This window comes from Puma concolor, chromosome C1 (assembly GCF_028749965.1).
Source record: "Puma concolor isolate L17-30 chromosome C1, mPumCon1.1.hap2, whole genome shotgun sequence".
Lineage (NCBI taxonomy): Eukaryota > Metazoa > Chordata > Mammalia > Carnivora > Felidae > Puma > Puma concolor.
Window position 1 is genome coordinate 27,463,260 of NC_141674.1, and position 14,323 is coordinate 27,477,582.

The following is a 14,323-nucleotide window of genomic DNA, read 5'->3' on the forward strand; positions in this document are numbered from 1 at the left end:
GCTTGGCTACCTTAGTCCTTGGTTCTCCCCAAAATTCACCCACTCTCCTTTTCACAGAGCCTCTGCTCTAGCCTGTCAACCCCCATTTAAAGGGCCATGCAGTGATGGAAGGGGTTATGACCCAACATGCTAAGAGCTTCCAGAGGCTGGGCTGAGCTGACACTCACTGTCCCTCACCCCCCCCCCCCCCCCCCCGCCAAAGGTTAATGTGGCTCCTCTGGGCCCAGACAGCCTGATTTCAGAAAAAACAGACCAACCTAATTTGACGTCCAGTGTTGCTAAAGCCAGAAAGGCACAGCGAGTAGAGGCACAGAGAGGAAACAGATTTTTTTTTTTTCCAACAGCCTTGGAATACCATGCCGATTCCTTGCAAGCTTATAAGCACACATTCGCTTTCATCAGAAGCTGAAATCAATATGGTCTGCAACAGCTCCTTCGCTGTGGAGAAGGGTGGTTTGTTTCAAACTGATATAACTGATATTTTAGAATTCCCACTCTCCTATTCTTCACAGGGTTCTGCCGTTATCATCTCCCTTTATCATCTCCCTTATCATCTCCCCCGGCCCCATCTCCCATGTGCCCCAGGGCAGAGTTCAAGAGGGACAGTTCTTTATCTTCTCTGATCCCATCCCCCATCCCTGCCACGTGTCAATCACCACCCCCAGCTTCCCTCCCTCATACTAATTTTCTACCAATTGCTCAAAAAGCCATGGCAGGCCAGAGCAGCCACCACACTTCCTACAGCAAATCCACCATCAGGGACAACAGCTTCAGCAGAGCAAAGTCTGGGAGGAGTGATGGGGAAGGAATAGGAGAGGTGGCCTGGGAAATCCCAGGAGAGTGGATCAGCACAACCCGCAGATAAATGACGCTAGCCCTCTCTCCAGGGAACAACTGGACCCTGTGGAGAAAAAAAGGCTAGGATTGACAATGGGTAACACAGAGTGTGGATGCCCGACATACGCAACTGAATATGTATTTGCACACACCTGCTAGTGAGTCAGCCTGCAAATCCATGCTCCTAATACACCCTTCCCATGCCTGCACTTGCACACAAAGGCCTGCACACACAAGGGCTCACTCACAGACACCCACCACAAGCCTGCACACTCAAACTCATTCATATGCACACACACACACCTTTTGCATATATATCCTCACTCGTGCACATATATACACACTGTTGGACATCTGGTTCATGCATACATATACAAACATACTCCCTCTTACATACATGCTACACACACACATATGTACACACCCACACACAGACCTGCACATCAGTTAGCTCATGTGTACGCATGGCACACACAAGCTGATGCACAGGTGCTGATTCGCACACGCCTGGACCTGCCCACATGATAGCACGTACATACTCACGCTTATCTGCACTCATACCAGCAATAATCATGTACTTACTTGTGTGCAACCACACACATGCCTACAAATATATACATGTACCCCTGCACCCCTGTGGAGGCACACCCTTAGCCCTGATCCTGGGGCCTGGATGGGACCGCCCTCTGTTGGAGACAACGGATAAGCTCCTTTCGGTTGTCTAGGATGGTGTCGAAGCTCTCCTGCAGACGGGTCTGCTGGTCAACCAACTGGTGCTGCAGGCCCCGGATCCACTGCAGCAGGGCCAGGCGACGGTACATCACCAAGTGCACATGATGCTTCTCCTTTTCCTGCTCTTTGTAGCGCTCCTGAGCCTGCAGCTGCTGCACAGCCTGGGCCACTGAGGGCAGAAGGGGATCTGGAGGGCCTGGGCCTCGAGGGGTCCCACAGACAGGCTCAGGGCTGCTGCTGGGGCTGTCGGTGCTCAGGGAACTGCTGGCATAGCCGTTGTCCTCCAGAGGGGAGCAGACTGTGCTGGCGCCGCTCATCTTCTCCAGCTCAGCTCTGGCGATTTCTGCCCCCTCTGGTGGGCTGCGGACCTCCCCATCAGGGAGTCCAGGGGCCTGGAAGGCCTGGTTGTCAGAGGACAACTCAGAGGAGCCTCTCATCAGGCTGGGCTCCACCTGGCCTGGCATCCCATGCCAATTCTCATTGGCATCTTTGGCACTCGCCATGAAGTTGGAGTTGCTGTCTGGTTGGAGCTCAGGCTGACATACTCCAGGCGGGCCCCCCAGGAACTGGCCCCCCTCAGCTACCCCTGGCTGGATGGCAAACATCTGGTCTGCAAAGGAGAAGCAGAAGAATGAGTCAAAGCAGGACAGGGTGGGGTGCCTGAAGTCGTGGCAACCTAGCTGTGGGGGCAAGGCAGTGTGGAGGAGCTGGATGCTCCTTCTCAGTCCCTTTCCCTCTGGTAACACCTCCCTTTGTGGTATTCCTACTCCTTCTCTGTTGATTCGCAGTCTCCTGCATAGGATTTTCCCTCAGCCCTCCGAGGCAGGCTGTCTCCTTATTCTGTGCACGTCTTCCCAGATGAACTAATCTTCTGCTATAGCTTCAAGAACCATCAGGTGTTGGTGACTCTCAGATGTGTCTCCAGCCCAGATCCGACTGCTATCCAACTCTGCAACCATCCATAGGCCCCCCAAATTCTACATGTCCCAACCAGCTCTCCCTCTCCAGTGTCCTCAGAAAAATGGCCCACCCTGCATTCAGTCACTCCAGCCAGAAACCTGAGAGTATCCTGGTCTCCTCACTCTGCTTCCTTCCCCCATCTTATTGACCACAAAACGCTGACAATTCTTCCTCTTTTTTTTTAATTTTTAATTTTTAACGTTTATTTATTTTTGAGACAGAGAGAGACACAGCATGAATGGGGGAGGGTCAGAGAGAGAGGGAGAATCTGAAGGGAGAGACAGAATCTGAAACAGGCTCTGGGCTCTGAACTGTCAGCACAGAGCCCGACGCAGGGCTCGAACTCACGAACTGCGAGATCATGACCTGAGCCGAAGTCGGACGCTTAAGCGACTGAGTCACCCAGGCGCCCCCAATTCTTCCTCTTAAAAACCTGTCATATACGTCAACCCTCACTTGTACTTGGTTCAGGCCATTTCTTACCGGGATTACTGACTGACTGCTGCAGCCTTTTCTGACCTCTGTGCCTCCAGTTAAAAATGTAAACTTGAGGGGCACCTTGGTGGCTCAGTCGGTTGAGAATCCGACTTCAGTTCAGGTCATGATCTTGCAGTTTGTGGGCCTAAGCCCCACGTCGGGCTCTGTGCTGACAGCTCAGAGCCTGGAGCCTGCTTTGGATTCTGGGTCTCCCTCTCTCTCTGCCCCTCCCCAACTCACGTTCTGTCTATCTGTCTCTCTCTCAAAAATAAACCTTAAAAAAAAATTTTTTTAAATGTAAACTTGATTGGTCACAGCTCTGAGAGCCCTCCCTAAACTGCTAACCCTCAACATGGCCTACAAGGCTGTGCTTCAGCTGACCCCTGCTCCCCATTTCAGCCTTGCCTCTTGCCACTCTGCCCCTCTCAGAATCCCAAATTTCTCAGAGATCTCAGAATGTGTCATTATTCTGTGTCAATAATGTGTCATTATTCACACAATTCCCTTGGTCCACAATACCCTTCCCTTCCCCTCCCCTGTAAACCCCTCCCTTCTCCACCCAGCAAACTCCTTTTTGTACTTCAAAACGCAGATGTCTGATCCCCACCTCTCTGAAGCCTTCCTGAAGTTCTTCCCACAGCCCCAGCACACATAAATAAGCACAGTTAACTATGCCTTCCCCTGGGTCCCCACTGCACTGGTACTCACTGTTTTGTTCATATCTGTTTCTTGACCCTGGTGCATAGTTGATGGCCAGTAACTGTGCATTTAGTTGTTTTTGGTTTTGTTTGGGGACTATCTTCTAATAGCAGCTTATACATTTGGCTTCCTGACTAGATACTGAGCTCCTCTATATATCCTCTGTCATATTCCTGCACTAAGCAGGTGTCAGTACATAGTTGCTGTGAGAGTGAATGGGGGAGAGGGGCTGCAGGGGGCAATCTATGCTCATAAAGAGAAAGCCAAAGGTAGCGAGAGGCTACTGCTCAGGCCCAGGGATAGAAGATATGGCTCCAGTTACCTCCTCTGCCGTAGTGAGCAACCTCAACCCCCGCCCCGTCCCCATCCCCATTGACAAGCCTCTCTTCTGACCTTGCCCTCTTCCCTCTGGGTTTACTATCTTGTGCCCCTCCCCTAGCTTGCTCCATCCAGGGGCCCCAGAGGGAGGGCGTATCACACCATTCTTTCCTCCCTAATAACCATTTCTACCAAAATTAGGGTTTGAATTAACAAGAGGTTTCTACTGACTACATATTACAAGGATTAGAAAAATGGGGGATCAGTAAGAGTGAGGGATAGTGTAAGTATAGCAGGGATTAGGAGGTCTTTATAGGTGGTAGTGGGCAAAAGTCCTCGGGGTGTAGCGACGGTCCTTTAGTGACCTACATACTCCCATCCCGCTAAGCAGTCTTGGAGACCTTCCAGGCCCAAGTTGTTTTGTTTTTTTCTTTCTTTCTTTCTTAAACTGGGAGCGGCCGCGAGGGAAGCTAAGATGCGGCGGCTTAGGTGTTAAGGCTCACAGGGTTCTCAGAGATGGTAAAATGGGAACCCAGACACCCTAGGATCAGGCTTCTGTCCAAGCTAATCCGCAGTCGGCCCGGGGTGTATAAGGCGGCGGGGGTGGGGAGATGGCTCTGTAAGGGTTGGGGAGGCCGCCTCCCTTCCTGCGTAGCCCTGCGGGAGAGGACCCCCCCCCCCCACCCCTCCGCCTCCAGCAGACAGAGGATAGAGACCATGCTTCCCTAAGCTCCCCACCGGGGGCAGCCCGGAGGAGGCTGCGATCCCCTGCTTGCCCCCCCACCCCCGTCCCGGGGGGCTGGGCCCCCAACCCTCCCCTCCTGCCAGACCCCTCCTGCCAGACTCACTGCCTGGACGCGCCCGCCCCGGCGCGGCTGGCTCTGCTCCCGCGGGCCCCGCGGCGGGAACTCGTCTCTGGAGGCTGGAAGGGGGGGAGGGGGATGTCTCGAACTGGCGGGGGCGGCCACGCGGGCCGGGCGTGGGGTGCGGGGCTCCCCGGCGACGCACCCAGCCCCAGGCCCAGACTGCGGAGTCGGGCGGCGTCAGCGCGGCAGACGGGGCGGGGCGGCCGGGCCCACGTGGGCCGGTTCGGGGTTCCGCCGAGCGAAAGGCTAGTCCCGCCAGAGCGCCGGAACCAACTCCCCCGCCTCCTGCAGCCGTGACCAGGCCTGCTGGGTCGGGTTTTATCTTCCCACTGCATCCATTGGATCCCTCGGATCGCTTTGCGTCACTGCAGATACGGTGACATTTTCAAAATGAAAATCTAATCATGTCACCATCCTCCTGCTGTTAAGCCTTTCAAATGGCTTCCCTCTTGCAGGGTAAATCCTTGAGGCAGCGGCCACAGGGTTCTGAGCATCTTGTCCTGTCTACCTCTCCAGCTTCATCCTTTGCCCTCTATCTCTGCAACTGGGCCTCACACTCCGTTCTGCCACGCGACTTTTGCACACACGGTTCCCTCTACCTAAAATTCTCTTCCCTTTCTCAACTTATATGTCAGCTCTCTTCTCAGATAAACCTCCTCTGACCTCCTAGGCAAGATTAGTTTCCCCTTTTATATTTCTCAAGGGCACTTGGTTCCTTTTCATCAGAGCATCTATCACAATTTGAAATGATATATTCATTTTGTGCTTGTTTCATTAAGGTCACTTAATGAAAGCTATGTTTGTTTTTTTTTTTTCAATTTATTTGTTTTGAGAGAGGACAAGGGAGGAAGGCCAGAGGGAGACAGGGAGAGAGAATCCCAAGCAGGCTCTGCTCTGTCAATGAAGAGCCCGATGCAGTGCTTGTTCTCACCAACCATGAGATCATGACATGAGCCAAAATCAAGAGTAGGGATGAGACTGAGCCACCCAGGCACCCCCATGAAAGCTATGTTTGTTTGTTTATTTATTTATTATTTATTTATTTATTTAATAAAGGCTGCCCTTCCTAATCCAAAGGCTGCAGCAATTTTTTTAATTTTTTTTTAACGTTTATTTATTTTTCAGACAGAGAGAGACAGAGCATGAATGGGGGAGGGTCAGAGAGAGGGAGACACAGAATCTGAAACAGGCTCCAGGCTCTGAGCTGTCAGCACAGAGCCCGACGTGGGGCTTGAACTCACTGACCGCGAGATCATGACCTGAGCCGAAGTCGGCCGCTTAACCAGCCACCCAGGCGCCCCTATTTTATAAAGACTGAATTGGCAAGGACACAGAAATCACGAGAGATGGCCAGTAGCAGCCCAAATAGGCCAGCCCTGGGTAGATATCCTGGCAGGCAGACAGATGTCAGAGCCAAGAGAGACTAGCAATGAGTAACCAGTGCTAGGTGCTAAAGGGCCTAGAGTGTCAGACAAGGAGACAAGGGAGATGAGAGGTATTTCTACCCCAGGAAATAGGACAGGCATAAGAGCTGCTTCCTCTATAGGTGGATAATTTCTCAGTGTCAGTACTTCCAGGAAGAAAGAGGTGGGTGGGATCAAGGTGTTTCAGCCTCAAAGACATTATTCCTTCCTATCCATTCACTCACATTCAGTACAGAGTGCTCACTTTGGGTCAGGTGCTGTGTTGGGGATTCAGAGCAGGATCAGAGCTGGTGGTGACCTTGTGCAACTCCCTGTTTAGAAAGGGAAATAGAAAAGAGTGGGCTATACAATGTACAGGTCCTACAACAGAGTTACAAGGAAAAAGCAATGAGTACAAAAGAGGGTAAGGAAAGCCTTCACAGAGGGGGCTTTAAAGGATGAATGGAAGCTCACCCAGAGAAAGCAGGAGAAAGCAGAGGAGACTGTATGTGGTGTGTATGTTCAGAGTGTGGCCAGGGTGACTGGAGCTTGAGGGGAAATGGAGGTAAGAGATGAGGCTAGAGGATAAAGTTGGCCCAGTTGTGAAAGGCTTTGACCATCATTCCAAGGAGCTTGAGCTTCACCCTGTGGGCAGCAGGGAAATAAGCGAGCAAGCCCCCAAAACTTCCATGTCAGAACAAAGCACAGGCATCTAGTCCTGGAGGACAAGCTATATTGCCACCTGCTTTCTTCTCCTTCCCTGAGCTCAGATCATCTGTCAACTTCTCCACAAGGCTTTGGAAACTTAGGCAAATCGAAACATTTTCAACTTCCCAGATTAAATAAAGATAATATGCCTTGAACATTGTAATTGTGAACACTGGACTCCCAGGGCTAAGCACAGCCCTGGAGGACCTTTGATGTACCAGAGAATCCTTAAGGAAGATTAGAAGGAAATCATTCCCCAGAATTTGCTCACCTTGGGAAAGAAGGCCTACAAAGCTGGTGACCTACTTGTTTTGTTCATCCATTTCCCTGCTGCCTTTTAAAGGTAAAATGCCACTCTCCTCTATCAAGAAATTGCTGGGGCACCTGAGTGGCTCAGTCGGTTAAGCATCCAACTCTTGGTTTCAGCTCAGGCCATGATCTCATGGTTCATGAGTTCGAGCCACATGTTGGGCTCCGGGTTGACAGTGCAGAGCCTGCTTGGGATTCTTGCTTCCCCTCTCTCTGCCCCTCCCCTGCTTGTGCGTGTGCTCTCTCTCAAAATAAATAAATAAACTTAAAAATTAAAAAAAAGAAATTGCTGTGTGATCACTTTAGGTAAGACATGTCCATTCCCCACCCCCAATATGGCTGTTTTCTCAGCTGTTAAAATGAGGGGGATGTATATCAAATCTGAAGTTTTAAAGCTTTTTTTTTTTCCCAAACAAAATCTATGCAGTATATCCAGTTTGAGATCTTGTCTCCTCCCTGAGCCCTCCACTATAAATGGCTCCCAAAGAGGCTCACAGGAAGCTTTTAAAGCTCAGTCAAGGCACAATTTCAAATGCCCTGCACCACAAAAACCTAGAAGACAGATCCTTCCACTCACCATCCCTGCCTCCCCTAAAGGGAACAAGCGGGTGTTCTGGAGCTGCTGGAGAATGAAAGGTGGTGTAGACTCTTTCTCCTCAGTGCACCCAAGTGGTAAATGGCCTCTTCCACCAGGAGACCAGAGAGACAAATCTTAGATCCCGAGGCTGTGGGAAACTCTACAGCCCACAACAGAGGGAGTGAGCTAGAGTTGATCAGGAGGACTGAGAGAAGGGAGTGCCTGTTCCACCCCCTTCCTAGCAGCTGCCTCTGTGGGCTTCATAATCCCCATGCCCTCTCCCCCACTGCACCCTCTGGCCGCCCACCACTCCTCCACCCACCCCATTCATCAGTAGGAGGGCACCGTATCAGTACAGTCTTTCAGGGCCTGACAGGTCCTTTCTGGGTGCCCCCCACATGTAACCACTTAACCCCCAACACAAAGGGCCAGGCTGAATGGGCTTGGAGCCGGCGGCTCGTGCAGAGGGGGAGGCCTCAATAGGATTTGGGGAGCTGGGTGTATAAACCTCTCTGCTCCAGCAGTCTTCAATGGAGGAGCTGGAGTCGGGGCATGTGCCGAGGGGTGGAGCCCGGCAGCTGCATCCCACCCCTGAACAATGATTTATTCATTCTCCCAGCACACACAGAGAAAACAGGCTTGGGGAACGTGGCCCCACAAATCGCCCGTGGCCTCAGCTGATTCCCATGGCAATCACAGCAGTTCCGAGTGCCCCCTCCCCCTTGTAATGTCTTGCCTAAAGCCTGCCCTTCCTCTTCCCCACCAGCAAGTAGAGTGCAGTATGATGTTATGGGAGGCCTTTGGTAGCCAGAAGTTCAGGCGGCCTTGCTCTGTGAATTGGCTCCACCCAATCTCAACCTCACTGTCTCAGAAAGCTTCCTGGTCAGGTTTTTCTCAAACCCATTTCACAGCCAGAGAAACTGATGCAGAAAAAGAAAAAAAAAAAAAAAAAAAAAAAGGGCACATAGCTTGATCCACCTCAGGACTGCCCCAGGGGAAGGATTGAAAAAGAAGCAGGGAGTTGGGGGTTCAGCTTGGAAATAACTGACAAGTAAAGGGGGTGGCATAAAGGCTTGCTGGGTGAGTTATTGGCTGCTAACAAAAGGTACCGTATATGTTGTCCCCACGCCTTTCCCCAGCCCCCATCCTCCAGCCACACCTGGCTCTGATTCCTGTTACAATCTTTGGGAGAAACTTTGGGGATGAGGGAACAGAATGAAGACAGTTAAGCAGAGATGCTAAAATCAGTAGATTAAAAAATATATTGGGGAGGGGGCGCCTGAGGGTAGAGCATGAGACTCTTGATCTTGGGGGCATGAGTTCAAGCCCCACGTTGGGGGGGGGGGTGTAGACTGAACTTAAATTAAAAAAAAAATATTGAAAAAAATGTCAGGTGGGTAGGTGGTTTCAAGAAGCTGAATTGTGACATTTGTTTTTGACTTCTAGCCTCCACACCTCATGTGTCACCAGGGCCAGATAAAAAAAAAAATCATCATAACAAATAAAACTAAAAATCAATAATGTTAGCAGAACAGGGAGCACCAGATTGAAGTGACCATCCTCAGACTGGCCCCTGGGCCTCCTGGCCCCAAGTTCATAATTACCCTGTCACACAGAAAACAAATCTATTGCAGGTGGAATAGATTGAGGAGGTGGGAGATCCTGGGCAAGGGGTTTGCCAAGCTGAAGAGGGGGAAGGGGTGCAACAGGAAGACAGATTGGCCTTTGGTGCTGGGCAAGAGGGGGGTGGTTTGAGACTGACAAAATCTAAAGCCTTGAGAATTTCAAAAAGTTTTCTTCCCTTAGACAGGAGGGTAGATGCACTAAGGGAGGTAGGTGATCCTCCTAATACTGAACAGTAGTGGTAGGAAGTCAGAGGGAAGTCAGGGAGCCCACTTCGAGGAGTGGGGAGGGCGGCTGCTATGCTGCTGCTGCCCTCTGGTGGGCATAAAAAGACAGTATCAACACCTCCAATGCTGGAAACCTGCTGGAAACTGGAGTCTGTCCTTCCCTGTTCTAAAGCCTTGGCCACCGGGACTAGCACACCCCAAGAAGCAGATGCAGAGACATTTTAGCATGCAGGACACTTATTACTAAGTGCCTTTGGGATCAGTATCTGTGGAAGGTTGGAGAAAGAAGCTAAACTACCATTCAGGCCCCTGATAGCCTCAGTCAACCCCTCAGGGAACTCTGAAAGGTTGGATGGCCCTTCAGAATTATCCCCAAATGAGCTGAGATGGGCAGCCCTTTATACTCCTGTCATTGGATGAGGGCCATGCTGGAAAGTGGCATGATCTCAGGCAAGGGGTTCTCTGCTACGGAGGCAATCCCCAAAGGGGCTGACCATGGAAGGTTGTCTGCAGAGAATGCTCCCAGAAACTGGGCCAAAAAGGCCTTCCTCGAAGGGGAACAGGGCAGCCCATCATGCTCTACCCCACACATCACAGATACTCATTAAACTTGTGTTAAGTGAGTGGCACGGTTAGATCATGCCTCAGGTTCCAGACTCAGTAGGGACAGCCCACAGGTTGATTCAAGATTCAAGCAACTGATCTTTGGAAATGGTCAAGGGAGCCTTAATGCTTGAATTCATGGGTTCACTCATTCAACAAACATTCACTGAAGTTTACCAGTGCCAGGCCTGGAGGGAGACACTTTACAAATGGTTTTCTTTCTTAATCCTCACAACTGTGAAGCTAGTATTAACTTAGATTATTCAGATGAGATCAAATTATTAAGTGGCTTTCACAGTCCAGCAACACTTTAAAAACTGACACAATGGGACAAGTGCTATTGCTGCTGTCAAGGGTTCTTCGGGCCACTAAGGGTCTTGGCTCTGTTCTGTGTGTGTGCATGTGTATGTGTAGAGAAATGGCTCTCTCTCTCTGCTTTTAGCCAGAGTATTTTCTCTATCACATGGAATCCTGCTTCCATGGCCTCTTGTTTGAATTCCTTTCTAACAACGTTTCTCCCCAGAGGTAACAGAAGTATGGGCTTTAAAAATTCCTGGTTGTAGCTACAGAACTACCTCCTTCCCTGGATATTTAAAGGATAGACCACTCTTAATCCCCAGTGTTCTTAGGCCATCTGATAATTAGAAAGTCATGAAAGGCTGACTTCTACCCCTAATGTCTAACTTCCCGATCTGCGTGATCATGTGGGGATAACCTTAAAGGCACAAGAGTTGGAGGTTTCTGCTCCTAAAACCTCTCTGTACCCTGTACCTCTCACTAACCCGATTTTGTAGGCGGTAAGGGTTGGAGAGACAGAGAAAGTTGTCAGCTGTTCTATTACAGCCCTGACAGGTTCTCATTGTTGAGAGTTCTCTGAGCACTCCCAGCCAGCAACATAAAGATTTTAGTTTTCTCATTTAGATTCCAATCATAAAGAACTTGAAGGAAAATGAGGTGGGGAGGGGGAAGTTTGGTATCATGGAGCAATTTCTGGGTCTGACTACAGAGAAACAAAGTACCCTCAATACTCCTCACCCCCTCCCAGCCACACACACACACACACACACACACACACACACACACACACACACACGCCTTTCCTCCTGGGCCCCCAGAACCTAATTTTTCACATTTGGAAAATCCAGATGATTTTTGCCTGGGTCCATCTGGTTTTCCAAATAACCTGTCTTTTTGATAAATAACATTAGTTAAATTAGACAAGACAAACAAAGAGGGGGTGGACAGTCAGCTTTTTTCCTTTCCTCAGCCTCTGAGAGAAAGACAGGGTTTGAAAAACATGTACCATGACTCACTCCCAACCCTGCCCTAGCACTTTCCACCCCTTAGACTGGGCCCAGCGATTCCCCAGCCTGCAGCTGGGAGCTGCCTCTTCACCCCCACCCAGAGCCCACCAGCCTTCAAGAACAACAGACTGTGGTTCTTTCTGAAATGAAGGGAAAGAACCCAGGTGTTCAGCCCCATAGCTTCCTCTGATCACCCTTAGGCTGTAGCTACTTCAAATCCCCTCTTCCCATTATGTATCCCACCACAGGGAAGAACTAGATCAATAAACTGAAAATGAAAACCTTTAAGGTGAGAGAAGACAGGACAGGAAGAGGGGACGGGAAGGACGTGGATAGTACAGACAGACAATACAACTACTAGGGACAGAGATCAGCACCTACATCTCAAAAGGTAAAGTCTGAGGTGACACCAGCTGTCCATAAAGCCATGCCTATTTCCCCAGCTTGCTGCGAGTGTCCAGGTACACAGCTGGCTTCCATCCCAACCACTCCCACCAGTCCCAGCATAGAGCCAACCCAGGCAGCATGGGCTGGTGGCTCTGGCAAGGCTTGACTTCTCCCCACTCAGCAGATCATAATGAGGCATGAGCCTCACCCCATCCTCAGCAGTGGGCTAGTGGGCATTAGTGCAGCCTCTTACATGTACTCAACCATTTCACATTAATTTGTACCTCTGATCCTAACCACAACCCTGTGAGCTAGACCAATCCATTTCACTCTGGCCTCATTTTCCAGTTGAGGAAAAAAGTTCAGAGAATGAATTATCTAAGGTCATGCCACTTGTAAGCTGCAGAACAAGGATTTATGGTTTCACACAGCTATCATCTCTATTCTATCCCACACTGAAAAGCTTCTTTGTATGCAGTTCAGCTCCAAGCTTTTCACCATTAGCTCTTCCAGGCTTCAAATCACTCCTTGCTCAGTAAGTATTTGTTGAGTAATTCTATATGCCAGGTATGGCACCACCTATGCTTTTTTTTTTTTTTAAGATTTTATTATTTATTATTATTTTTTAAGTGTTTATTTTTGAGAGAGAGCTCAAGCAGGGGAAGGGAGGATCCAAAGTGGGCTCTACGCTGACAGCAGAAAGCCCAATGCAGGGCTTAAACTCACAAGCCATGAGACTCAACCGACTGAGCCACCAGGTGCCCCTAAAGATTTTAACTAATCTCTACACCTAACATGGGGCTTGAACTCACAATGCTAAGATCAAAAGTTGCATGCTTTATGGAGTGAGCCAGCCAGGCACCTCTTTCCATTTTTTGACAAAACAGATATGGTCTCTGTTTTTACAGAATTTAGTCTAATGGGAGAGGCAGACCTAAACAAACATTAAGGTGACAAACTGTGATAAAAGATCCAAAAGAAAAGGAAAACTAGCAGAGGTAAACTGATTAAAAAAGGGGTGGTAATGGAAGGCTTCTCAGGGGAAGTTAGATCTAAGCTAACACCTGGAGATTTATACATTAGCCAGACAAAGATGAAGCGTGGAGAGAAGGGCATGCCAGGAAAAAGGAAGAACACTCTGGAAGGCCCTGATGTGGAAGAAGAGTGGAAAGGAGGTTGAGAGACAAAGCTATATCACAGAGGGCCTTGTAGGCTTGAACTTCATTCCAAATGCAACGGAAGACACCAAAAGATTTTAAATGAGGACATGGCATCCTCCAATTTATGTTTATACCAAGGTTACCCTCTGGCTGCTGTGCATAGATTGAGTGGAAGGGGAGCAAAACTAGGAGAGAGACCAGGAGGCTACCACAGTACCCTGGCAAGAATTATGGAAACTTGGAATAGGGCATTGGCTACAAAGCCGGAAGAGAGGTGATTCAAGGTGCAATTTGGAAGTAGAAATAACAGGAGTTGATTTTGGAAGGAAGGAGATATCAAGAATCCCCTTATAGGGGTGCCTGTCTGGCTCAGTTGGTGGAACACGTGACTCCTGATCTTGGGGTTATGAGTTCAAATTCCACGTTGGATGTAGAGATTATTTAAAAATAAAATCTTAAAAAAAATTTTTTTTTTACATTTATTTATTTTTGAGACACAGAGACAGAGCGTGAAAGGGGGAGGGGCAGAGAGAGAGGGAGACACAGAATCTGAAGCAGGCTCCAGGCTCTGAGCTGTCAGCACAGAGCCCAATGCAAGGCTCCAATTCATGAATCGCGAGATCATGACCTGAGCCGAAGTCAGATGCTTAACCGAATAGGCCACCCAGGCGCCCCTAAAAATAAAATCTTAAGAAAGGGTGTGTGTGTGGGGGGGGGGGGGGGCCACCTGGGTGGCTCAGTCAGTTAAGTGTCCAACTTTTGATTTTGGCGCAGGTCATGATCCCAGGGCGGAACCTGCTTGAGATTCTCTCTCTGCCCCTCCCTAGCTCTCACACATGCCCTCTCTCAAAATAAACAAACGTTAAAAAAAAAAAAAAAAAAGAACGGCCTTATAAATTGAATCAGTCATGGACATGTAATATTCAGCATGGTGATTATAGTTAATGATATGGTATTGCATACTTCAAAGTTTCCAAGAGAGTAGATCATAGAAGTTCTTATCACAAGAAAAAAAATTTGTAACTATGTGTGGTCATAGATGTTAACTAGACTTACTATGGTGATCATTTCACAATATATACAAATATCAAATCATTATAATGTATACCTAAAACTAATATAATGTTATATGT

At 49.2% G+C, this 14,323-nt stretch overlaps 1 protein-coding gene across 3 annotated transcripts; it reads right to left on the minus strand.

Moving 5' to 3' along the window:
* Nucleotides 1-563: 563 nt before the first annotated feature.
* CC1H1orf216 (chromosome C1 C1orf216 homolog) lies at nucleotides 564-5,156 on the minus strand. 3 transcript variants are annotated; one of them, XM_086716447.1, is made up of 3 exons: nucleotides 4,872-5,156; nucleotides 1,486-2,179; nucleotides 564-901 (listed from the first exon to the last, which is right to left on the minus strand). In XM_086716447.1, exon 2 carries the CDS (start codon nucleotides 2,172-2,174, stop codon nucleotides 1,488-1,490), a length of 687 nt encoding a protein of 228 aa, XP_086572573.1. In that variant the 5' UTR covers nucleotides 2,175-2,179; nucleotides 4,872-5,156; the 3' UTR covers nucleotides 564-901; nucleotides 1,486-1,487. The 3 variants fall into 3 exon arrangements, with proteins under 3 accessions (XP_086572573.1, XP_086572572.1, XP_086572571.1); XM_086716446.1 differs by having other exon boundaries at nucleotides 1,462-2,179; nucleotides 4,872-5,153; XM_086716445.1 differs by lacking the exon at nucleotides 564-901 and having other exon boundaries at nucleotides 948-2,179; nucleotides 4,872-5,148.
* Between the last annotated feature and the right edge of the window lie 9,167 nt (nucleotides 5,157-14,323).

What these genes read in the sequence shown, in the direction of transcription:
- CC1H1orf216 (XM_086716447.1), bottom strand. Translation starts at nt 2,174, where the DNA reads ATGTTTGCCATCCAGCCAGGGGTAGCTGAGGGGGGCCAGTTCCTGGGG.